The sequence below is a fragment of the Colletotrichum acutatum genome, assembly GCF_030867785.1.
Source record: "Colletotrichum acutatum strain CBS 112980 chromosome Unknown BDZ83scaffold_33, whole genome shotgun sequence".
Classification (NCBI taxonomy): domain Eukaryota; kingdom Fungi; phylum Ascomycota; class Sordariomycetes; order Glomerellales; family Glomerellaceae; genus Colletotrichum; species Colletotrichum acutatum.
In genome coordinates, this window is record NW_026849027.1 from 130,254 (window position 1) to 155,211 (window position 24,958).

Consider the following 24,958-nt stretch of genomic DNA (forward strand, 5'->3'; position numbering starts at 1 on the left):
CACCGCTGCTTCACACCATCTTCGCCCAGCTCCCGCTGCTCAACTCTCTCATTATTCTCGTATTCCACGCCCGTTTTGCATCTCTTGCACCCAAACTATAATGACGGTACCATCCCAAAGAGACCCAAAAAGCAACCCTCTTATCTCATCACAGAGATAATGGACGGCTGGGATGTGGGCGAGGCTGCCAACCAGAACGTCGAGACCCCCGGCTAGTTGCCGGTGTCGCGCATATCAATAGATAATGCACCGCGATATGGGTATGTGGGATGTGGGATGCGGTAGAATGCCAGCAGAGCAGATCGCTGAGACTAATGGCCCATGGAAAACCTAGACCACAGCGTTGGATATCAGATACCTATATCAATCGCCCCGGGTCACTAGTCCCGCAGGGCGCGCGCCATCGCGGGGCAACTTTTTCCTGACTTCAGCATATCATCGCGAATGGGGAATCTTCTCGGCAGCTCGGCACCGCCAACGATGGGTTCGTATCCCAACCGAGAGTTGCGTAAAGCACACACTTAGACAACGGATGGATTAGGATGTGCCGTGTTTCCCGACGGATCTTACGGGGACTGGTTGCCGTAAGGGATTAATACTGGCAGTGCGACACGTTCAATAGTGACAACGACACTCCTCTCACTCTCACGGACCAAGATGCAATTCGTTTACAGCAAATGACAATCACGATCAAGCGAGGGAGGAACGCTCCGGATTTTGAGAATATGAGTCGACATTAAGGAAGAGGAATGATTTCCTGGAATATGTATCTCGCATCTATCTTCGACGGCCGTTAATGCGCTCGAATCCGATCTCGTCGAAACGCGACCGTTTTATCTACCAGGAAAAGGGAACCAAAGTATCCGGGACACCATTCGATGAGAAGGAGACAAAGAAAAAGCGCAAGAAAACCCGAGGTATTACATCCGTCCTGCATATCATATTCGCGTTTCGACCTGCCGTTCGCTCCAATGTACACCAACCGCAAACAACAGGGTCGCTACATGTATGCGCCAGAAAAAGCCCAAGTGAGTAATGAAAATCCCACTGATTGGAGGAAAAAGCAAAAAATCGTGAAAAGCATGAGGGACGAGAGGGAGTGATGACTGAAGAGTGCGCCACCGTCAGCCCAAGACAGCCGCAAACCTTGGCCGAAAGCCTTAGTTGCACCACATCTCAACACGAGTCTTGTCAAGCTGGTTCAGGACGTCAAAGTCGAGTCCTGTTTGTCTGAAAGCGACGATTATCATGTCGAAGCGCTGCTCTAGCGACCGCGCATTCCAGTCCTCGACATCCAGGCGCGCGATTTGCGGTACAGCCTCCTGCTTGACGAGAGGGTCGGCCCAGCAAACATCGACCTTGTCCGTCAGCACGAGGCTCTTTGCGAGTTCGAGACCGGGAGAGTTAGCCAGGTGCGACTGGCCCTTCTTGAAGCCCATGCCCACGACAAGGACGCTGGGCCTCAGCTTCTCGGCGCACAATGTGTCAACCGCGCGCTGAGCAATCGTCATGGGGCGAGCTCGCATCTTCTCCGTTGCATGTTGCAGGAGAGGAAACTGACTGTTCGAAAGAAGGTAGTAGGGGTTGACTGGAATGCAGTGACCACCAACGCCGAGACTGGGCATAAACGGCATATATCCGAAGGGCTTGGTCGCCGCCGCACCGGACACCTCGTACGGGTCAACGCCATGGCCCAAACAAGCATCGGCCATCTCGTTTGCGAACGCGATACACATCATACGCTGGCAATTCTCGTACAACTTGGTCATCTCAGCGACTTCGGGCCGAGACACAGGGACGACATTGTCAAACACCTGCGAGTATAGGCGAACAATGGCATTGAGCGAGCCAGGAACCATGTCATCCAAACCGGAAACAATTTTGGGAATGGCGAATGCAGGCGGCTCAACTCGGCCAGGGTCAACTCGTTCGGGCGACATTCCGGCAAAGAGGTGACGCTCCTTTGCCAGAGGCCCAAGCAGCTCTCTCGTCATACCGACTGCGACGGACGATTCGACGACAACCACCGAACCGGGGCGAGCGTATGTGGCGACGTTCTTGAGAGCAGATTTCAGAAAGGAAGCGTCAATGGTCTGGTCTGGGCGCAATAGTGTCGGAACCGAGATGAGGAAGTGCGTGGCAGCTGCCATATCGCTAGGCTTGCAAGTGAACTTGGCCTTGCTGTCTGGGCCAAATTCCTCGCCAAGACCCTGGACACGCGCCTCAGAGACATCGAAACCGAGAACGTTGAACTTGCGAGCAAAGTTGCCCACAAGGTGCTCTCCAACGTATCCGACACCGATGACGGCCACCAGAGGTTCCGCCTCAAGATCAATGGAGCTTGCAACAGTGGCAAGCTCCTCATCCGATTCGCACTCCTCCGTGGGAGGCGTGATGGGGTAGTAGCCATCATGAGGAAAGTCCCATGCTTGAGGCTTGGTCTCCGGAGAGTCGAAAGGATATCCGTTGTGGCAAGTCGGAAACCGCTCCGGGGTGTCAGGAGTGAGCATCTGGGCATCCATTGCAACGGAGCGAGGATATAAACGAACGATGAGGGCTTCTGGAAAACGAGTGGTGGGGTAGGCCTGTGAAGATGAAGGAGAATATCTCTTCTGATATCTGCCTTTGGGAAAAAGTCAACTACAATGCCAAGTGTCTAAAGCTCTTGGAAAGGGCGTAGGAGTGGAAGAGAGGGGCGCACGGAATGGAAGGAAGAAAGCCCTTGTCAGAGGAAAGGAGACGTGAGTTAAAAGGACTTTCCAACTGAGGCACTGACATGATGGCCAGGCACGAGGAGGAAGGGAGAAGAGGAGACAGCCCACTCATGTTGACCCTGCCCCTGGCGTCAGCTTTCTCGAGGTTGCCCAGACCAAACCGTTGCGGCCGCCGTCCTCCATGGCAGCACCAGAGCAAAGCAATGATTGAGACATGGCATCGAAATGGGTGTTGCCGGGCCTGATCGGGATCCACGTCTGGTTTGCAGCATACGGCATAAACGCCATGGTAGTGGTGAGGCTCCCTCAAGCCAGCCCGGCGGCACGCGGCTGGAGAATAGCGACGGGGCCGTGGACAGATCAAAGTCGGGAAGCAGAACGACATGTTAGTTTCAGGTCGAGGCTAGCTCCCGAGCAGGCCAGAACTTGAAGTCAAACAGGCGACCATCAGCAATAGTTTGTCCAAAAGCAGTCCATGGCAAAGCGGCCTGAAGGTGGCTGAAGGTTCCACCCCCTCAGAGCGCAACCACAACCATAACCACGGGCGCGCTTCGGCAAGACGACGCTGCACGGAGAAAGGTACAATAGCGCAATATGGCATCAGCACAACGAGAATGGCAGAATGCTGCTCAGGCCGGGTGTGTCCAGTCTCTCATCACTCACCAGCAATATCATCGAGCGTGGAATCGCCAAGCTGGCAAGCCCGGATGCATGAGGCAGGCAAAGACACTCATCTCCCCTGTCTGCCCATCGCACTCTCGCCGAGGTGTCCTCCGACGCTTGATGTCATGCAAAACGCCCCCCGTCAACACTTGCTGAGGACCAATTTTTGGGGAAGAGGTTGCTGCGGCCTGCTCGGCTGGCCTGGAGTAGGCATGCTTTCTTGGAACTTGGACGCGGAATTTGAACATGACAATCTTTGCTGCATGGCCATATTCGGGGTTCGTAAGCGGTGGTCCAGGGTACTGCTGGATCGAGATGAATCGAAAAAGACCGGAGGTTACGCTGGGGTCACCTTCGCATCTCATGGCCGAGGGGGGTTGCTTGCTTGGCCACCGGCCTTGGGCGCGTCGATCACGCATGGCTGAGTTCTTTTCGCGGAAGAGATTTCTCGACCTCTCGACCTATCTTCTCCGGCGATATCCTAAAAAAAGGCTTGGAGGTCATCTTCGACAGAAACCTTGCGAGAGTATCGACAGGGGGTCTGCAAGAAGAGAGGAAGGGTGTATGAGCAAGCTGGAAAAGAGCCAGGATGAGGCTTGTTTGCAGAGTACGGACTGGAGGCGGCGTGCAGAAAGCTCCTTCGGTCTCCGTATTCCGTATGCACATTTCGAGGTCGACGGAAGCTACTGTCTTGGCAGCTTGGAATCGAGTCGAGAGTCGAATGAGACGACGTTATGTGTCGAAGCACAACAATAGAGAAGTAAGTACTCTGTATGCGTTGTGGAGAGGATGATTGGTGTGCGGAACGAGACAAGGAACGTTTGGTCAGCTCCCCATGGATATGCATATGAGACTAATGCATATGCATATGGGAGATGTATATGCAAGTGTCATGCAATATGCATCACGGCAGCATGGGAGCGAGGTATCCGCCCCCGCCGAATGCTTTATTGCATGTCGGAAAAATGCTGGGTGGTATTGCATGAGTGCGAAGTCCAGGGTGTCTCTCATCCCCGCTCGACTTTCTTCTTTCTTCATCTTCTCCGTTACTGCATCACCATCTTATCATTTTCCCACGCCCCCTCCATCACCACCATCACCCACCCTCCTTCATCCCCTCGTCCGCCCCTCCTTCATGAGCTATGTACCGGTAGGTTCTTAGCTTCGTGGGGCGCGAGCCCCCCTTCCATGGCTTTCCGGTCCGTCCTCCACGATTCCATCCCATCAACCGCCCGTTCGACACCGATCCAAGCTTACAAGCCACAAACGGCCCCTTGCACTGGGCGCCATACACGTGGTGGAGAACAACGCCAATGGACAACTAGTTTTCCCTCAGGGACGCCTCTCTTTGCCCTATCCGTTCTCTACAAAGCTCGTTCAGGAAGGGAAGAAGAAAACATGAATGCCAAGAACCCTCCTTCATCTCGTCATTCTCGGCTCGGGACCGGCGCGGCGCCTTGGGGGAAGCGCTTGTGTTGCACACGCGGCCGACCTGCCAGCGGGTTATCATTTCGGGACCCCTCAAGCCACAGCGGACGTTTGTCAACCAGCAAACAAGCAGCCTCTGGTGCGCTGAGCGATGCTATTTGCAGTCCCGTCGCCTGGGGCCAACGTATGGCTCGAGCTGATGGGTCGTAGCATGATGCTTCATTCGAACAAGCAAAGCCTTTGTCCAAAACAGGGCGCTGAGAAGTTTGGATCGACAGCCAAGTCGCACACTGTCGACCTGAGCAGCAGCATCATCAAGCATTCGGCTCGTTTCATATCACGATGGCAGTTCTTCTCGAAAGGGGTCCATAAGCGGGAATTTGCCTCTGCACTCCCATGTGGCTGTGACGGCGACGGGACGACGGCTTCGACTGTAATGCCGTCTCCTCACCGTGATCTCGCAACACTTGCCGACCTGTCTCTCGACCACCAGAAGCCCGCCGCCGCGTCCACGAACGAAGGCGCACCGCCACTGCGCGTTGCTCAGACTAGTTCTCTGTGGTTTGGAAGACTGTTTTCCAATATTCTGATCATGGGATTTGCCATCGTGCTCGGTGTGTGCCCTCAACACTAGCATGATTGGTGGGACTTCGTGCCCTCGTCTAAAGCTGACGAACCACAAGATGAGACACAAGATGAGATGGCAAAGGCCTTTGCGCTGGTGCCATCTGCACTGCAAATGCAAGATGCAATACAATTATAGAAATTCAAAGGCACCCCCAACGGATTGGGCATGGATATTGGAGCCGCAGCCTACAGCCCTGCCAGGTTGGCGCCAAGTTCTGCCAACAATGCAAAGAAGACGAGGTGCATCTCACTCTTTGTGTGAGGTTGGGGATATCATTGGCCCCAGCCATGATCGCACCGCTTCAGTCTGGCGACTGGTGCGTCCTTAGGCTTCTGATTATACGAGGAGGTTCAGCCGATGAGGCTGCCGTCTTTACTCAATCATTCGCACTTTACGACCTTGTCCGACCTGATGACATCAAAAAGTCGACAAGCGTAGGCCGGCCGATGTTCATGGAGACACCTTGTTACTGAAAAGGTTGGCCTGCGGAGAGGAGGATGCTGACAACACTAAAAGATTGGAGCAAAGCGACATTTTTCACCGCCAAGGACCAAAAGTTCTTTACCTGTTTTTTGGAGTCTGGGAGGCAGATATTGCCGACTGGAACCTCGCTGACGAGGACGCGGCACTAAGCATAGCAGTTTGTCGCCAGGTATCGGCGACTTCACCTCCCGGGATCATTACCAGAACCTCGGAGACAGCCAAGGACCGGCGCGTCCGCAGGAGGACAAGCCTGACCAGCCTTGGGGAAACACAAACCCGTCCATTCGGGTTGTCGGCTGGAAGATTCCGATCTTCGCACCAGCTTTCGTACGACGTTGAAGAGAGCAAGATGAAAGACAACATGTCCTTGTCCTCGATTTGGTCTTCAAAGTCATGCAGTGAGGCTATTCTTACGGTCAAGTTGTATTCTAGACATCGTTGTCGCAGGGCACGGAACCTGGACAAGAGAACTCCTTGAGAAAAGACCAAGACGGGTTGATGACTTCCCCGCCTCTTTGGTCTCTCGTTCTGTTATGTGCATCTTCGAACAAAGCAAAGTATTGCTCGGATAATCGAATGTGGATGATTGACAGGGGTCATCTACTCACAGCCAGGGATTCTAGACTCCTCGGGGGCATCTCGTCGCCCGCGGTCAGCCCCCCGGTTACATCCCAGCTCCTAGTATTTGATCTTCCTCTAGGTATGCCCCTGTTACTCTCACAAAGCACATCATCAATCTATCATTAGGGCACCTGCAGTGGATCTTCGGTCTGTCTGGCTGGAGGTTGGCATGCTGGCCTGACTGGGTAAGTATGTTATTGCCCAGCTTCTGCAGCTCCAAGTCTGCAAGAGCCCAATATGTCTGGTCTCACTCAGCCCATCTCATACTCAATGGGGAGAAAAATTTTCCTTTTCACCGTTAGCCTGCCAACGCACACCTTGTCTACCAGTTACCGTCCGGCTGTTGGATGGCTGACCTCGTACACGAGCAATATCTGCCGATCCCAGCCTTTAGTCGGGCACAACGGGGCCGTGATCGGGTGAAGGCTCATATGGTTCATCTCTTCAACCCCGCGAGCTTCCCGTACCTGACCCGGCTCTCACGGCTCCGCAACTCGTATGCCACCTGTCGACAGCCTATGCGTCAATGTCTGGCATGTAGTCATGCTGGGGTCACGTACGAATAGTTGGGTCCAAAGCCATGGATTCAGTCATCTGAAGGGCCGTAGGACGCAATGTCATGCTGAATATTGGAGTCTTAGCCCACGATCTGACGGAGCGCCGCCTCGTATCGAGAGGGTTGAAGGTGCCAGCCTACCTTTGCAAGTGCCGTTTCTCCCGTCTGACTCCATCCATCTTTGGCCTGAATAATGCCATTATATGCGCTTGGCCCAGCGCCATTGATCCAGCTGCCAAGTTACGCGCTCTCAGCCAGCCTACTCTTGCCCTCTCTGTCAATACAACCCGAAGGACTGGACTCAACACGGCGTCCTTGGCAGGTCTGTAGGAGCAATATCCATCTTCGTAGTGTAAACCCGAAGACCAGTCATTATCGTCGAGGAATCTCTCGTAAATACTGCCCTTCGCCTCCTTTGAATCGTTCCGGAACCTATTCTCCATCTTGCCCGCAGCGTCGATCGGTCGGAATCATACCCTCTTTGCCTTGCAGACTGCCTCACATTCTCTAGCCATGCATGCGCTTCTGCCTATTCTCCTCTCAGGGGCGGCCATGGCCGCCACTATAAACGCTCCCCTGAGGAAGCGCGCCGAGTGCGGGCCCGGAATCGGGTCCTGCGATCCGGGACAGTGTTGCTCAGAAGCCGGCTGGTGTGGAACGACGGCAGATTATTGCGGCGGCTCGCAATGCCAACTTGATTACAGCGACTCTTGCGATACCTTGTAAGTTAACGTCGGCCGGAGTCCTCATTATGCCGTACAGTTGCTAACCAAGCCTCGACAGCTTCCCGCCACCTGGTGCTAGCACGGAGAGTATCGCGCGGCCCCTTGTGGGCTCCGTGCCTTATGGTGTGTTCATCTGCCTATGCATCGTGGGACTGACCTAACTTGCATATCCGTCTAGGCTCAATCATCACCACTTGTGCCAACCCAGGAACCTTGGCATTGACCTACGATGATGGCCCCTACATCTACACCTCCAACCTACTCGACATCCTCGAGGCCCAGAACATCACCGCCACCTTCTTTGTCGCCGGAAACAACATTGGCAAGAACCGGATGGACAACCCCGATACGCCTTGGCCGGCCGTAATGCAAAGAATGTACGCCGCCGGCCACCATATTGCAAGCCATACATGGACCCACCGCAACCTGAACGAGGTCAACAGCACCATTCAAAGAACCGAGATCATCTACAACGAGATGGCATTCCGAAACCTATTCGGCTGGATTCCCACTTACATGCGCCCGCCGTTCCTTGAATGCGACGCCGGGTCAGGATGCCAGAACCTGCTCAAGACGCTCGGTTACCACATCATCAACGTGAATATCGACACCAAGGACTACATGTATGATTCGCCTGAAGAGATCCAGACCGCCAAGGACCGCTTCTCCAATGGTGTCTCAACAAACGCGGCAGCAAACAAGTACATCGAGTTGTCCCATGATGTGCACTATCAGACCGTGGTCAACTTGACACAGTTCATGATTGACACTGCCAAGGCGCGTGGTTATCGCCTGGTGACCGTAGGAGAGTGTCTCAATGACCCCAGAGAGAACTGGTACAGGTCAGCGGGTGGCGCCATTAGCTCCGGCGTCGCAGTCGGCACGACGAGGACGACAACGACAACCTCGGTGCCCACTTCCGTGGCCTCGACGCTCGTTTCATCGCCGCAGACCAGAGCCACGTCCAGCACAGCATTCACCAGCGTCGCAAGTCGCACATCGTCGTCAAGTGTCCCTGCTTCGACAAACGTATCACCGGACCAAACCTGTGGTGGCACCACGGGTTACACGTGCCTCAACTCAGCGTTTGGCAACTGCTGCTCCTACTATGGATTCTGGTAAGCCTCTGGACGCCTTTGACGCCATGAATGATACGGCTGACATCTTCCCCCTAACACAGCGGCTCAAGCCTTACATACTGCGGAACAGGCTGCCAATCAGGCTTTGGGTCTTGCTCCCCCCAGTCATCGACTGTGACCGAATCTTCCAATGGTCTCTGCGGAAGCCAATGGAATGCCACTTGCAAGAACTACGGCACGAAAACTTGCTGTTCTCAATATGGATACTGGTATGTTTTTTTGCACTTTCTTCTTTTCCTCTCCGTTAACCCTTGCCGTCGGGCCTGGTCCATCCGCAACAATTAGTCGCAATAAGTCGGCATGCTGATGAGAATATTACAGTGGCAACTCTGCAACGCACTGCGGAACAGGCTGCCAGTCGCTTTTCGGAACATGCAATTGATCGGGCTGTGTTGTTTAGTGCAGCATATATTGCCAGCCTGCATCTAACCTTGAGGCTGGCCGCCATACTTGCACAACATGGTCGATCCTCGGGGACCTCCCCTTCCAGCCCCGGGGAGCCCCCGTACAGATCACTTTTCTGCAATATATCGCGCAGAAGCTGACAACGAACATGAGGGGCAAACTTTGCAAACCTTGATTCACATAGTTTTGTTTTTTTCGGTCAGTCGGGCTATGGAACCGGTAGAAACGACCGTCGCGCAGTTTATCGAGAGACGCCAAGGCTGTCGGCGCGGACGCATTGCTACCTGGCTACTAGCTACCACCTACCTTTACGATCTCTACGGCCGAGAAGCTGGGATACAGCTGGGGAGGGATTTGAAGCATTTGCATTGCAGCAGAAGCGTTGGAATACAGTTAGAACGCATTGGCATGTGGACGCAAAGAGGGCTTAGAACATTTGGGGGGAGGCAAATAGTTTAATGATAACACCTAATCGAGCAGGCGAGAGGGCATGTCTCGACCTACATCGTGCGTTTGCGACATCTCAACGGCCAGTGTCGTGCTTGTTTTTTGCAATTTGAATTGTTTCTCCGGATGATGCATGTCTTGAAGCGCGACTACAACGGTTTTCTTTGTGTTCACCTTCCATATACGAGAAGCCTCCGAACGCGACGCCATGCCATGTGTAGCATCGAAGGAACGCACGCAATTATCGTGGTCCGGTCAGTCAGCTGAAATTACCAGACATTGCGATACTTTACTTGGACACCTGGCAGCAAGTAACGGGGAAACATATCCCGAATACCGGAGAAAACACCATTCACCCAAGCCCAAAAAAAAAGTTTGCTGCACTACGACGTATGACGAGCTTGGCCGAGCCCTCGGGCGATGGGTTCGAGAATACCATGTGGTGGGACCGGCTCTTCAAGGGTACTGTAAACTAGAGAGATGAAGCGAGAACTTGATTAGATGTCAGTTAGTCCCCCCTCCCCCTAGCTCACCCGCGCGGCACCCGTCTCCGAACTGCCAAGGGAAGCAATAACTACCAAGACTTTACCCGAGCTTACGTGGAGAGAAGAGATGAAGGCGAAAAAGACGCAGGTAAGCAAATAACTTGAACTTACCTGTTCTAGGTGCCATTGAGCTTAGCACACTTGTCGACGATGTGATTGCTTGAATAGGACGGGAAGGCTTGGTGCGGAATGTGAATCACGAAGGGAGGGTTACCATTGCCAGCTTACGGCCTGAATGTTTACCCGCACATCAAAAGTACGTTGAATCGAAGCAGTTTGGAAGTATCTAGTCGATGGCTGAAAGCGTGTGTCTTCCAGCCCTCCTTAATCATACAGACAGATTACGTCAAGTAGCGAGGTCTGTTCATCACTTCAGGGTGTGCTTTCTCGCCCAACCTTACGGTTCGTCAAGTCTAAGCGAGGCCTTCATCTCAGCTCCGCTGGATTGCACTGATTCAGGTGTTCGGGTCATCTAGAAAACAGCGTGATCCGCGTGAATCTATCATTCGATGTTTGGATAAAGTGGGTCTAAGATGATGATGCGCGGCCGGACTTAAACAGCCCTTGAATTTGACGGAGACGATGAGGGGTGGTCGGGGGCGAAGGGCTACGTGAAGGAGAGGGGGAAGACGGTACCGTAGCATTTCGTGGGGGAAATCGATAGTGCCATGCTGCAGCAGGTGTTCACCCAGTGATATCCAAGGTCGGGCAGTACTGAGGCAAACTTGTGTTTGTATTCGTAGAGAAGCCAAGAGGAAGGGGCATGGCAGCCAGGTCCCGTATGGGTGATGTATAGGTGCATACACGAAAGCCATTTGTGCCATTTGTGTTGCCCCGTGTCGTTGTGAGGGCTTAGGCTAGTTCTGGTGTGAGGATCAGGTCTATCCTTTGCAATGTCATTCGTGCCCCCATTGACAACCACCTGGTATGTGTCTGTGTGTGCGTGTGGCGGGCCTGTTCTCTTCGTCCTGCCCTGCCGGCCTTCTCCCTCCCCAGCGCTGTTTCTCACCTTATTTTACCTTAGAAACAACTTTACAACTTCCCCATATTTCTCCCGCACATTTCTCCCCTGGTCAGATTTTAGCAATTTTACCCTAGTTCCCCGAGGTGCCAAGAGCGCGTAACCTTGGAAAACAAGGAAGAGGCTACTGCAGGTCCTGGGATGCCGCGTGTCTAGCGCCGCGCTCAACTCTCACCGGGGGGCTGAAGTGGGGCCGCTTCCGCCGCTGATGGACCCACTAAGGCCTTCCGGGGCACCGACCGCGCAATATCGAGATAAACGGTTATATGCATAACAGAATATTCTATCCGCCGGTAATTACTCCGGTTAATGGAGGGGGCGTGTGCATCCTTCCCCCCTTCCCGTCCCCTGCGTTTTCCACCGCCGTCAACCTCACCCTCTCACAACCTTCACGAAGACGACGACAACCACACACATTCACGCAACACCCCCCTCCCGCCACCCCGTCTCCCTTCGCAATAGGCTCCTCCCCTCATACACCACCTGAATACCTAGAATTCCGCATCGTAACGATATGCAAGCCGCTTCCGCATCGCTAGGCGCCCCGCTTCCCATCTCCCACACTCTCACGATCCGCCTCGACCCCATCGTCCAGTCATACCGGGGAGGGGGCTGATGGATCATGGATGAGCTGGGGCTGGGAATCACGTACCGGCCATTCGCAACCTCAACCACGGACCATGGGCACATCCACAAGATGGTGTGATGTTGCATCAACGCCACGCTTTCTTCTTGTGCCGCTGGCTCGCCGCCAGATTCGCCATACTGCCTGGCCACCACTACACGCACACACGCACACACGCACGTACGCACGCACCACGCAAATCCCATGAGAGTTTTGGGACCTCTTTCGTACCGTCAAACCTATGCCCAGCCGGCTGGCAGCAGACTGCTCCAAAGTGAGTGTCCTGATTCTATTACTCAGGGTCTCTGACAAAACAAAGAAGCAAACGTTCTCAGCTGGTCATTCCCAAAGCAGACACGAAGGTGGACAGAAAGGGACAGGAACGAAAAGAAGGGTCTTCTTGGCCGTGTTTGACCCTCGTCTGCTTCGGCCTCGATTTTGTTTTTTTCTCTCCTCTGGGCTGGGGCGGTCGTGCCCGTGCGACTCTCAGACAAACCGTTAATGACCCAGATATTGCAGATGGCAGGCAGGTTTGGAGGTTGAGCCAAGGTTGTCGAGCTGAGTCAAACACCAGCCATTCGTCCCGTCTTTCCAGTCATCCGAAGTTCCTGACAGACGTAGGGAACCACAGGCGCAGCATTGGCTCGATCCCACAGACATTAGGCTGCTTTGCTCTTCTGCGTTCAATAAGTGCATGCCCACCTCGTCCACTAGGAGTTATCGGTCAGCGTCCGTGTATGGAGGAAATGAGACTTTAGTTCATACGCTCACGCAAACTCACGATTGTGTGCCTGACTGAAGGCGGCAGCCCTGTTCGGCGTCCTTCACTTGGTGCCCAGAATTCAAGCTTACTTGTGTGTGGAGGCATCTATATGCAAGGACAGGCACTGTACAACTTTCCTGCCCACTCGTGCAGCCCGCGAATCCATAAACACGGGCTTGGCACGCCGGGGTTGATCTGACTTGATTCGATTTACAGCTCACTGCTGCTGCAGCCAGCAACCATGAGATGTTGTTGACCCAGCTTTCTCGCCTCTTCAAATCCTTCCTTACAGCTCGTCTCTTCAAAGGGAAAGAGTGCGATAGGTAGAAGGATGTCGTCTGAATGGAGACGATGCTGGCCCCCCCAGCGAGCCGATCAAAGTCCAGCCCAACCCAGTCAGCGTTCTGTATCTGCGGCTCTTCTCTCATGCTTCCTCCCCCTCCTTTCGCCTCTCCGTGCTAGTGGTTACTCAGAAGCGAAGATCAGCCGCGAACACCACCGGAAGAGATTCATTTGCCTTGAACCCGAGCCCAAAATATCTCTCGCAGCTGCACGTTGCAACTCGCACTCTCAAGCAGCGGTGTCCTGAAGTTGAAACTGACGTGTATATTGGACAGGGGTCAGCGGAGCATCACCGCGCTAAGTTGAGGACCGATCACCACCATCGACCACCAACCCCGGTCAACGTCGCCGTTGCCCATGTCTTGCTTAACGAGCGGCTCCCGCCTTGGGGTGTAGCACTGACCATGCGTCTTTCGCTGCGCCATCTTTTGAGCGGCTCTCTCCTTTGGTGTGTGCTTGCGGGCTGTATTTCTTTTTGTTCCGAAGGTGGATGTTGCTGTTTTCTGCCATTTCCACGCCATGCCACATGTTGTCGTTGAACGCCACAGCTTTCCTCGGACGAAGCCGATGCCCTTTCGGGTGCTAGGAATCTCTGCTTGATGTGAATTGGTACACACAATACATCGACTGATGCATATCGTTGGCCCTATGCTTTGTATCCCGATCCGTATTCTGTCGATCATGGCGTTCTCGGGCTCAGGCGTACCTGCTGAATAGCAAGAACGTAGCGGCAACACCAGCAACACACAATCACAGAAGAGCTGGAAAAGCCCTATGTGAAGTGGCCGGCGTCAACTCGGGGGCGTGTAAATGACCGTCGGCCAGGCATACCGCTGTCTGTTCGTCCAAGGTCCGCTCACCTGCAGCCGCCGACGTGTGCTGCTGAACCTTTTTCGAGAACATGGGTATGGTTGTCTCATCTCCACCACCAACCACACACACATTTGGCAGCAACGGGACAGGCTTGTTCCCCTTGCTGCCTTGCCTCCCCTTGCAACATCTTTCTTCGTGATGGCACCAGATGGCGTTTGATGTACCCCCGTGGCCGGTCGAGTGGACAATCTTTGAACTTGGTCCGAATATGGTATTCTTTGCTTGCTCAGCTGACGCTAGAAGTCATGTTGCTGTCGCCATGCCAGATGTGTGTATGGATATCGTTCGGCCAAGCCCAGGAACTGCAACCAGTCAATAGTCCGTATTTGCGAGACATGATCGCACGTCGTTCCCGCCAGAAAGCAAGTCCAGTCAGTTGACGAGCAGCATGGCGGTCCATGCCTTACCCCGGCCGAGCTGCCGCCACTCTATCCGAGCCTGAGAAGAGACCTTTGATTCCGACCCAGACAGCTGGTCGGATCAACCGCCTCGTGAGGCTAGCCCCGAATGTCGAGTCCAGGTCCGGCGTCCTGATGTTACCCTCTTTTACCCCATGCTGGCCCTCTTTTTTCTCTTTTACCGTCTTCTCTCGTAGGAATAAAGATTCATCATCCACTTCTCACTTTTCACTCTCTTTCCTCCCCATCGGTAGGAAACTCTGCTCTGTTGCCTCCGGCAGTCATCACATTCGTTTTGTTGTTGGCCCGACTCCCTCCCAGGATCTTGATCAGATCCCTGACCCTCCGGCCCTTCAAACATACAGTCTTTCGCTCCTCATTGTGTGCGCTTGATACTCCTTCTCTTGTCGTTGTCGAGGTCTTTGGTTAGAATCTTTCAACCTTCATTTCCAATTCACACAATCTCAAGCCAGCCACCATGGCTCACCGTCCCGCACCGCCACCTCCTCCCATGGCGGAGAGCAGCCGCCCTCCCCTGTCTCCTCTCTCAGGAGCTACAACACCGGCTCGAAGCCAGCGAAGTCTCTCTATTCCGAGGCCACTTGGATCTCGAATCCAGTCACAGGGCTCTGTAAGTCGCATGCCTCCGTTTTGAAGGAGTGGCACATTACTGACTGGCTAGTCTGTTGTTGGCTTCACCACAGAAGACCTCCCCTTCGGCGTCCGTACACCCGGTTCCTTCGGCCACCGCTCATGGCAGTCTCGTGGCGGCGAGTCTGCTGCCTCCTTCGTATCCTCCGTCCAGACTGAAGAGGCGAAGCTGAGATGGGACTCGGACTCGGAGCTGAAACTTGTGTCCAAGTCTCTCTTGCGGTTCCAGAAATGGTGCCTGCTCATCGGCCTGTTGTGTATCAATGCCGCCCTCATTTACGTGTCTTTCACGTATCATGTCGCCCATTACTTCTTCATGGTGCTTCTCAGCTCCAACACCGTCCTCCAATTCATAATGATCGTCTTCATTCTGGGCCACTTCATCTTCAAGGGTATCTTCTTCTGCTTTCGCCGCAAAGAAAAGGTGCCAGAGACCCCTGAAAGAATGGTTATGCTTCTGCCTTGCTACAACGAGACGTTTCAGGAGCTTACTCGATCTCTGGACTCCTTGGTTGCGCAAAAGAACATTGACGACCACCCGCGCATGATCTTCATTGTCGTTGACGGCAATGTCAAGGGCGCTGGTATGGAGAAGACGACGCAAGAGTACCTTCTTGAGGATATCCTGGAGCCGGGCCCAACGCGCTTCTTCGAGAACGGCTACCGCGCTCGAGACGGTCTTTTCATGCCGACCAAGATCCAGACTGGTTACTACAAGGGCATTCCGTATGTCTTTGTCGGCAAGCGTTACAACCAGGGCAAGCGCGACAGCTTGTGCTTTGCCCGTTCGTTTTTGTACCACTTCCACAAGCGCTCCACCAACATCATGACCATGTTCAGCAATGAGCTATTCGAGCACCTCGGCAACGCGTTCGTCTCTCAGGGCCTTGAGAATGTCGAATACCTTGTTGGTATGGACGCCGATACTGTGTTTGACGAATTCTGTATCTGGGAGATGTTGAGGGAAATCCGCAAGAACCCCAAGCTCGTCGGTGTCTGTGGCCACGTCTGTGTCGACTACGATGGCAAGAACTGGGGTCTCTGGTCGCTGTACCAGTCAGTCGAGTACTCTCAAACCCAAGGTCTCCGTCGCATGTTCCAATCCCGCATCACCGGCAAGGTCAACTGTCTCCCCGGTTGCTGTCAGTTGATCAAGATTGACGAAGCCACTTTCGGCGACGAGGTCCTCCGCCAGCGATTCGGATACTGTCCCAAGCCCAACGATCTCATGACGCAGCACATCATGGGCAACTACTCCGAGGACTCCATCCACGCCAGCATCATCTTCTCGCTCTTCCCCCAGCGCCAGACCGCCCAGGCCCTGCGCGCCAAGGCCTTCACCATTGTGCCGCAAGACTGGAAAGTATTCCTATCCCAGCGCAAGCGTTGGGCTCTCGGCTCAATCTCTAACGAGTTCGTCATGATCTTCCGCCCCGGTATCATCCCCATCGAGCGTCTTCAATCCATCATTGCTGTCATGACCTGGTTCATTACACCCTTCATCATGGCTGCCGTCATCGCTTTGATCATCATTCTCTGCCGTCGCGGTGATGAGTTGGTGAGGGATCCGGTCTTCATGTCGCTGTTCGCCCTACTCTTGTTCCGATACGTAAGTCTTCTCCCTCGAAAACTCTTTCGCTTACCATATCCGATAAACTTTTGAGACAAATTCTAACGGAGTGATTTCACAGATTTACTCCTTCTGCATCGGTTTCTGGCTGCCGAGAAACATGCTCGAGCGCATGCAATACTTTGTCGGCTACTTCTTCCACCTGTGCACGTCGCCCTTCCTCAACATGATCATCTTGGGATACTCCCTCGTTTACTCGGATGACTTCAAATGGGGCAAGACCCGCGAGGTCATCAAGGGAGGCGACGACGAGAAGATGGACGCTGAAGGCGGTCGTGGCACTCTTTAAGAGCCTCGCGTCGATCCAGATCAATCCAGATTGCTGGATGATGCGCGCTGGCACTAAGGGTGTCACTATTGCCCTGGCGTCGCGGCATCCCACGCACCAAGACCGAATTGGGCGTTTCTCAGCTGACTACTTTTTGCTTGTTTTTTTCCCCTTCACACACACATTTCTTACTGTTGAATCATTCATGTGGCGTTTTGACCTTGCTTGAGGCTGAAAAATATGGGAACATTAGACTCGTCCAAGTCAGACGAATGGGAACGCGTCAGAATATGGGATCATGATTGGAGGGAAACCGGAGAAAAAGTTGATATCGCATCATCATATCTACATAGTATCTACACTCTTTTGGGAAAAGGACACACAACTGAGGCGGGCTGAATATGGGGGGAAGCGAAGGGATTCGGGGATTGGCTCACTTCATCTATGCACACACGGTACCGCCACCATCATCATCACATACCTCGACAAGAGCTGAAAGTTCGTACATATCGAAGAACTTATTGTACAGATGGGCGCGGGTGGAAGAGGAGAGGGGATGATGATGATGAGGGGCTGAGCTCTGGCCGGACCTTGATCGATTCGATTCTTCACAACTCGCTATACTTTCGTTGCCGGGGGTTTCCTCAGACGACAATTGTTTTTGGTCGCCGTTTTATTTCTTTATTCGTAATGTAATGTTTAGGTCTGGTGGCTACATGAAATGACTTATGAAGCATAGATACCTTTCCCATGAGTATCCAGAATAACAATTGAATATCGGAAATTTGCTTTGATCTTTAAATCTTCGCGTGCATCTCGACTGATCGACGCTTGGTGAAGTCGTTAGTCCACTCATCCCACCTTCTTCGATGGACCAGATCGAAGTCTAGCCAGCGCTGGCCTTTGTGGCTTGCCATGTGTCATTGAACTGATGGCATATCTCTGGTCGATAATGCGCGCTAAGGCATTTGGGCTAGAATAACGTCAACTACGGCGAATTGAGTTTAAGATCGATCGTAGTGGGGAGTGAGGCGTCGACGACTGCCAGCTGAAGACAGCGCCAAAAGTCTAATCGAGGTGACTTCGGTACATGAGAACCAGCATCTGCCGTCGGGGTTGAGCGATTGGAGCCCTCGAAATTTCATTGGCGTCCACTATTTTCAGTGACAGAAACGTCTCTTTGATATGAACTACTTGAACTCTGAAAGCCGCCATAGTTCATCTCAAGAGCTCAGGGGTGAAACACTCACAGTACACAGTAGATGGTAATGATCCCCTCCACCCTCCGCTTTCTGACCGCCCTGCCCTACTACGATTCATTCTGGACCGTGCTTCCCAGGCCCAACCCCGGGGCTTGCGATGTCCGTGGGGTGAAAGGCGTGAATAGCACCAAGGCCCTGTGTGTCCGGGCCGCTGCGGAGACCTCTGGGGGTAGCGCTGGCGCCGCCCAAGATCGCATTAACCACGGGACCTAGCAGCGACTAGTGTTTTGGACTGGTGCTGAGGTAGCCGTAGCCCATGACGAGCACCGCCAGGCATGCCCGTAGGTAGTCCCAGTCAAGGGGGGCGTGAGCCTTTGTGTTCCAATATAGTGATAGATCATGGAAGATCGTGACGGCTTCATGCCCGCGATTCTAGCTTGTTGGAAGCGCCGGCACTAGAACACTGGGACAGTGCCCGAGTGGTACCCCGCCATCCGAGCCCGGCATCGATCCACAGTGACTCGTGTCCGGCAGCGCACCGGAGGCGGTGTCAGTCCGTCTCTCAGACTTATTCTCCATTGTGGCTTTCTGACTCAGCAATGCTTTCTGTCTCGGGGAGCGATCGTAGGTTTGAGTCGAGTAATGGAACGACAACGGTAGTGTCTTACATGTACATAATCGCTCATTCAAACCTTGCCCACCCATCACATCGATCACAGTAGCCCCAGGAGTCCCAGGCGTGCCAGGGTGCTAGGTATGGACATCAGTTGACGTGATTGAGTTGACAAGGCCATGAGCGGTCCGCCTGGGCACACTGGGGAAGTGATCCGAACCGCGACCTATCCATTTCTCCCACAATTAACGTAGAACGCCCCGAAGTGTCGATCTTGCTCCCTTATCCTTACTGGCCACATAAGAGTCTTTCCAATAGAGGGCAACGTGGACTCGGTCCATTTGGACGAGGTCTGGTGTGAAAAGACTGGGTAAACATCATACGCACGTAGGCCAACCAAACTTTCCCCATGCCCGCACCCCGCTAAATGGCATCAATCCTTGGAATGATTTTAAAGATTTTCCACTCAACTGCAGATATTAATTTGCGTATTATCCCGAAGGTTTTCGCCAAAGTCTGACAAACAGTCGAGCTTACTACATTTGTAAAGAACAGCGAGCTTCTAACACCTAGTTGCTATTCGGAAAAGCCTGAGACTCACCCGTTTTACCCCTCATCTCATTTGAATCACATCGTATTCCAACCACCAGACGCCCGATGGCCGGTAGGGTGTCTTGGTCGTTCCTGACAAGGCATAGGCATAGGAATGTCTTGGACAAAGTGGTTGGCGTATCACAACTGTCAAGGCTCGATGTGGCCTGGAAAATACGGGTTAGACAGGGGAAGTAGAACGATACTGGAATACTTGCCACTTCAACGGGTCAACCTCTTTCCAAGCCACCGTCGTCGGTGGCATCGCATCCCCTTAGCTTCTTGGCATCTGCCTCAAGGTCGAATCCCAGGACTGCCGGGCGAGCGGCAGTACCGGTAGGTAATAGCTGGGAACAGCCGGACTTTGCAAGGTGACACAAACTTTTCTCTCCTTCACGTAAGCATGTGCGATCCTGGTACCTTTTTTTTTATTTCACCAACTTTTGTGCGAGTACAACCCGATGCGGTGAATTTCGAGCCAAAGCTGCACGTAGCTTCAGCTGTGCCGTGATGCAGCATTGCGTCGTGCGTGGTGTGTGCAGAATTGGGCGAAGCGAGGAATCCTTCTGAGAGAGTTGGGAGACCAGGGAGGGGGAGGAGACATCCTACCCAACACCCCATCCGACAGGCGGGTACCAAGCTCGGAAGTTGAGTTATGACCCGTTGCCAGCGGTGCCATGATGGATTTTGTGAACCGTGAAAATTTTGACTAAACATCAGGCCTTTTCCCTTCCTCTCTTAGAACCATGGCACCTTTGCTGTGCCCGATGGTGACGGGGAAGACGGAGGCTGGAGAAGTGGGAAAAGAGTTGGTGAAACAGGAACATGGTTGGTTGTCTCTAAAGTCTGGGCAAACCCGTGTCTGCACGAAACTGGAGCGGTCAACTGCCTAAAAGACGCCTCAATCGCCGCCGATGTTGCTGTCAACCCGGCATCGGATCCTCTGCCGACATGAAGGGCACTGAATTGGGATTCTTGAGAAGCATCATGGCTGGGGTGTCGTGGGCGTTTGCCGGTCTTTTGTTTGCCTGCCACCGTAAGAGTCACATCAGAGCTAGATCAGACCTGATACGCACAGGAGACTCCGGCCACGACCATGGCCACGCTGATGGTGATGGTGAACGGACGGTCGAGCAATGCCAAAAGAAGACAGGAAAGCTTCAAGAACGGGTAGAGGGTGTTGAGAGCCCGACCCAGAATGCTTGCCTCACCAGACCCCTGGCTGCTGTCATCGCCCGGCAGAGATGCTCTCAAAGCATAATAGTTCCCATCCCCAGTACCGGGAGGTAATGAGCATTTTGGTTCCGACGTTCAGGGCTACCGGGGCGTCCTGAACATGAGAGAAATGTAACCGTAGACTTACAATTCGCAACTTACAGAGGAGTAAGGACAATGACAGCCCACCGAAGTCTTGCCAAGCCAATAATTCGGCAGGCCAGGGGCGCTTGTGGGACGTGGCAGACTCTGAGAGAGCGCGTTGCTTTGGCCTCTGCTTACCTTTGCACCGTTTTCGTAGACCTTGGCTCACCGCGGGGTAAAGCTGCATCTAGCGGGGTTCAGCGTTATAAAGAGGTACTGGGGTCTCTTACCCGATTATCGCATGAGACCTACTCAGATTATTCACTTTCTCTTAAGACCAAAAACGAACACCCCCCTCGGTCTTGCTCCACTTTTCCACTTTCTGCCCCGCCTTCCGCCCCCGGTTCACTGCACACTCACTCACTCCATCCACTCGCTCCCGCATCTCTCATCCACCTCTCATCCACTTTGATCCTCTCATCCTCTCATCCCCTTTCTTCCCCTTCGCGTCGCGCATACGCAGTATGGTTTCTCCTCCCCCTTCCGTTACTAGCGGGTTCCTTATTAACCTCCAAGTGAGGTACTAACCTGCTACAGAAATGTGACTGTATCTCATCATCCACAGTTCATCCTGCCCATCTCACCTACATGAGAAAATGCGCAAGACTTTGTGAACGGTGACGGAGCCTTCTCCATTTAATAACCACGAACCAACGATTACACGCGTCAGTCGTACAGGCAATAAGACGATGGACCCAACGAAGGATTCCGCAAGGTGAAAAATCATCATGCCATTGTCTACCGCAACGTTGGTTGCTCGGCCGTTCTGCAAGGCAAGGCTGGGCAAGCAAAGGCACGTTGCAGTGTCCGTATGAGCGAGGACGAAAGTCTTTACATCTCGTTTTCTCATTTTGTCCGATCCTTTCTTTGCTTTTCGCTGTTCAACGGTTCGTTCATGCTGTTCAGTACCCCACAACAGCTGACCTTGATCGGCCTCAGCGTTCATACCGGCTGACCTCCGGCACTGTCTCGTACCTCGAAAACAGCTCTTCTTTGTACACCACTTCATCAGTCAGGCACGCAATAGCACCATGTATTATTCCAATATTGTCAGCGCTGGACTCTCTCAACGCACCATACAGCCTCGTGAACCCGAGATGCCAAGTCGCTAAAACATACGCCAGGTTGCCAGCGTGGTCTAAGACTGAAGGCAAGGACAGCCAAGTGGCGCCCCGGCAGACTTTCATATTGAAGACGAATAGCAAATACATTCTCTGCCGGCGGGTTGAATGCCCATGGTTCGGAATTCTGATTCAGCCATCTGCACCTGAACCATCTCCATATGTGCTCTCGGCGCAGCGACATTGTTGCTTTTCCTTTCCAAATGGACCTCTCCCAGCTCGTATTAGTCGATACAAACAAGCAGGTGACTAAAATAGCCCCGTGTGCCGGTAGAGAGGACCATGAACCAAGAAGTGGCTCGCTGCAAGGCACCCTTGCTCCTGGTTAGCTATCCCACACGCGCCTGTCTAGACAATACCAGCACCACGCGCGAAATATCAGCCGGCCACTATGTCTCTGCGCTGTTGACTGCCCGGGCTGATCTGCCCTGTTTAATTTGCTCTGCTTGGAGCTGGGCGACCAACTACTGGCCCAGCTTGCAGTAGCCGATCGCTCACACGCTAGGTCAAGGTTGCATTTTCAGCCCATACTCAGGCTGCTTATTGCTTAGTCTACTTACCCGAAGACGCATCTGCTTCCGTGTTATATAACAATGGCCGGCCCCGAGCCGTCTAGTCCGCTTTGCTATTCTTCCGGACCACGGTGTAATTAAGTTGTCGAGTGCAGTGCTGCATCGTGTACATTGTCCCAATCTGGCTCGGCTTCTTCTTTATTGAACTCTGCTCTGCCAATTTCATTCGCTAGGCGCTACTTTCTTTTTGCTTTAACCTTCGGGGAAGCCCATTCGTTACCGCACATACTTATCTTCTCGCTGTGCCAACTGGCTAGTTGACCCTCCATCAGAATGCATTTCACAACTCTCGCTTTTGCCGTCAGCTTGGGCTTGGCTGCTGCCCACGGTGCCCATGGCGGCGATGAGCAGCCCGTTCCAAACATCATGGCTGGTAGACGGGCTTTGCAAGATTTTACTGCAGCTCGTCGGACCGTACAGCGCCGCGCTGCCCATGCCGGGACAGAACCCGCGGTCTCAGAGTTGGAGAAGCGCCAGTCTCCTGACGGTCGCTGCGGTCCCGATCATAACAACCAGGTCTGCGACCAAAGCGACTGCTGTTCTAGTGCTGGGTAAGTTGTTGGTTGCGCCCGGCAGCTGAGTCTTCAAGAAGTCTAACCATGCGACAGGTGGTGCGGTCAGGGCTACCTTTACTGCTCGGCTCCCTCCTGCATGATCGAGTATGGCCCATCGTGCGATGCCAACATCCGCCCCGACGGACCAGACACGACGAATGTTCCCCGTACTAGGCTTGGCTCTGTCCCTTATGGTCAGGCCATCTACCACTGCGAGCACTATGGTGACATTGCTTTAACTTTCGACGATGGCCCTTACATCTACACCGAGGATCTGCTGAACAAGCTGAAGGTATATCGATGCCTTCAACACGTGACTATCAATGAGCCGTGCTGACGTGCATGCAGGCATACAATGCCAAGGCAACGTTCTTCATTACTGGTAACAACCTGGGCAAGGGCAAGATAAACGACCCAACCACCAACTGGCCTGCTCTCATCAGGGTTTGTCTGCATCTATCCTGCAGCTCTTGATCAATGACTGACCTCCCACAGCGCATGATTGCCGAGGGCCACCAGATTGCCAGCCACACCTGGTCTCATCAGAGGCTCACCACTATCAGCGCCGAAAAGTTCCGTAACCAGATGATTTACAATGAGATCGCCTTTGCTGACCTGCTGGGATACTTCCCTACTTACATGAGGTATGCTCACTGTGATCATGATCAAACATGAAGCGTCATTGCCTAACCAGTTATAGACCCCCCTACTCGGCCTGTGATGCTACATGCGAGGGCTATCTCAATGACTTGGGTTACCACATCACCTACTTCAACCTCGATACTGAGGGCTATCTCCATGACAGCGCCGATCTCATCCAAGATTCCAAAGACATCTGGGACGAGAATGTCGAGGGCAAGGACGTCGCCACGACCAAGTGGCTTCAAATCGAGCACGACCCCGTCTATCAGAGCGTCTACAATCTGACAGACCACATGCTCGAGTCCCTCTTCCGCAACGGATTCAAGTCCGTCACCGTCGGCGAATGTCTCGACGACCCGCAAGAGAACTGGTACCGCTCCGTCGGCGATGCCCCGCCATCCAGCGGCACCACTACTCGCGTAGCCACGGGAAGTGCCACGTCTTCAAGCGTTGCCGCCCCTACTGGCACTCTCCCCGCGTCCACCGACGGCCGCTGCGGAGCCAACTTTGGCAGTACAACATGCTTCACCGAGCCCGGCGCAACTTGCTGCTCATCCGCCGGCTGGTGTGGAAACACGGCCGACCACTGCGGCGCAGCGTGTCAGCCTCTCTACGGCAACTGCCAGATCTCCGGGGCATCGAGCTCTCCCGCCCCCGTTAGTTCCGCTTCGTCATCTGCAGCAGTCCCTACGCCGTCCGTAACCAGCTCCGCGCCTGCGACCACTGGCACGGCGGCATCTCCGCCTCTGAGCACCAACGGGCGCTGTGGTACCACGCAGGGCGGCGCCACTTGCATTAGTGAACCCGGCGCAACGTGCTGTTCGCAGTATGGATGGTGCGGTGCCACGACAGACCACTGTGGTGGTGGTTGCCAGGCTGGTTTCGGTACTTGCGGCACGTCGAACTGATGTTGGTCAAGTTTGTCTGGATGCCTCCGGATTCATCCCTGCATTTTGGGAGTTTCAATTTCTCAAGTCACCTCTGGTCAAAGAGCAGAGGACAAATCTTTAGTGTGTAATCTTATAATGGGAGCGCTGAGCTGTCAGAGAACTCTCCACGTACATATTGGCGTTTGGGCTAAGGCGAAAATGAAAATGGTATCATGGGTGCTTGATAATATAAACTTAATGGGCAAATGTCAATCTTATTCCAGTCGATCGAAGCAAATCTGCCCTCACCATCTGACTCAAACACCCTGTGTTCATGATCTACTCGGGAGCATGGTGGCTTACATGTTCGAGGCAGTATTTCTCCCAATTGTGACCACTCACCTGAGGCCTTGAAACCGTGTAGTGTGCTAGTACGAGATGACATCGCAAACTGCTGCTTCACCATGGACTCTAACACAAAGCCAAATGATTCGATCGCCTTTTATAGCA

General features: G+C 53.5%; 7 protein-coding genes across 7 annotated transcripts; 6 read left to right on the forward strand and 1 right to left on the reverse strand.

Moving 5' to 3' along the window:
- Nucleotides 1-1,160: 1,160 nt before the first annotated feature.
- Nucleotides 1,161-2,522, reverse strand: BDZ83DRAFT_718539 (nucleotide sugar dehydrogenase; the record flags this gene model as incomplete). The annotated part of the gene is made up of 1 exon (XM_060512087.1): nt 1,161-2,522. The coding sequence occupies one exon, from the start codon at nt 2,520-2,522 to the stop codon at nt 1,161-1,163; it is 1,362 nt and encodes a 453-aa protein (XP_060366385.1).
- A 1,462-nt stretch (nt 2,523-3,984) lies between these two features.
- On the forward strand, nt 3,985-5,228 carry BDZ83DRAFT_262559 (uncharacterized protein). The gene has a single exon (XM_060502006.1). The coding sequence runs from the start codon at nt 4,167-4,169 to the stop codon at nt 5,013-5,015; it is 849 nt and encodes a 282-aa protein (XP_060366386.1). The 5' UTR covers nt 3,985-4,166; the 3' UTR covers nt 5,016-5,228.
- A 2,378-nt stretch (nt 5,229-7,606) lies between these two features.
- Nucleotides 7,607-9,178, forward strand: BDZ83DRAFT_774652 (polysaccharide deacetylase; the record flags this gene model as incomplete). The annotated part of the gene is made up of 3 exons (XM_060515428.1): nt 7,607-7,815; nt 7,877-7,941; nt 7,997-9,178. The coding sequence occupies 3 exons, from the start codon at nt 7,607-7,609 to the stop codon at nt 8,938-8,940; spliced, it is 1,218 nt and encodes a 405-aa protein (XP_060366387.1). The 3' UTR covers nt 8,941-9,178.
- Nucleotides 9,179-11,971: 2,793 nt separating this feature from the next.
- BDZ83DRAFT_262669 (uncharacterized protein) lies at nt 11,972-12,991 on the forward strand. Its single transcript, XM_060502008.1, has 2 exons — nt 11,972-12,274; nt 12,323-12,991. The coding sequence occupies exons 1-2, from the start codon at nt 12,081-12,083 to the stop codon at nt 12,756-12,758; spliced, it is 630 nt and encodes a 209-aa protein (XP_060366388.1). The 5' UTR covers nt 11,972-12,080; the 3' UTR covers nt 12,759-12,991.
- Nucleotides 12,992-14,109: 1,118 nt separating this feature from the next.
- BDZ83DRAFT_616324 (uncharacterized protein) lies at nt 14,110-14,543 on the forward strand. Its single transcript, XM_060507966.1, has one exon. The coding sequence runs from the start codon at nt 14,137-14,139 to the stop codon at nt 14,356-14,358; it is 222 nt and encodes a 73-aa protein (XP_060366389.1). The 5' UTR covers nt 14,110-14,136; the 3' UTR covers nt 14,359-14,543.
- Nucleotides 14,544-14,606: 63 nt separating this feature from the next.
- BDZ83DRAFT_262656 (family 2 glycosyltransferase) lies at nt 14,607-16,774 on the forward strand. Its single transcript, XM_060502007.1, has 2 exons — nt 14,607-15,007; nt 15,059-16,774. Exons 1-2 carry the CDS (start codon nt 14,855-14,857, stop codon nt 16,688-16,690), a joined length of 1,785 nt encoding a protein of 594 aa, XP_060366390.1. The 5' UTR covers nt 14,607-14,854; the 3' UTR covers nt 16,691-16,774.
- Nucleotides 16,775-22,437: 5,663 nt separating this feature from the next.
- Nucleotides 22,438-24,752, forward strand: BDZ83DRAFT_616340 (polysaccharide deacetylase). Its single transcript, XM_060507967.1, has 5 exons — nt 22,438-22,934; nt 22,992-23,229; nt 23,286-23,381; nt 23,433-23,581; nt 23,638-24,752. The coding sequence occupies exons 1-5, from the start codon at nt 22,657-22,659 to the stop codon at nt 24,485-24,487; spliced, it is 1,611 nt and encodes a 536-aa protein (XP_060366391.1). The 5' UTR covers nt 22,438-22,656; the 3' UTR covers nt 24,488-24,752.
- Nucleotides 24,753-24,958: the final 206 nt, after the last annotated feature.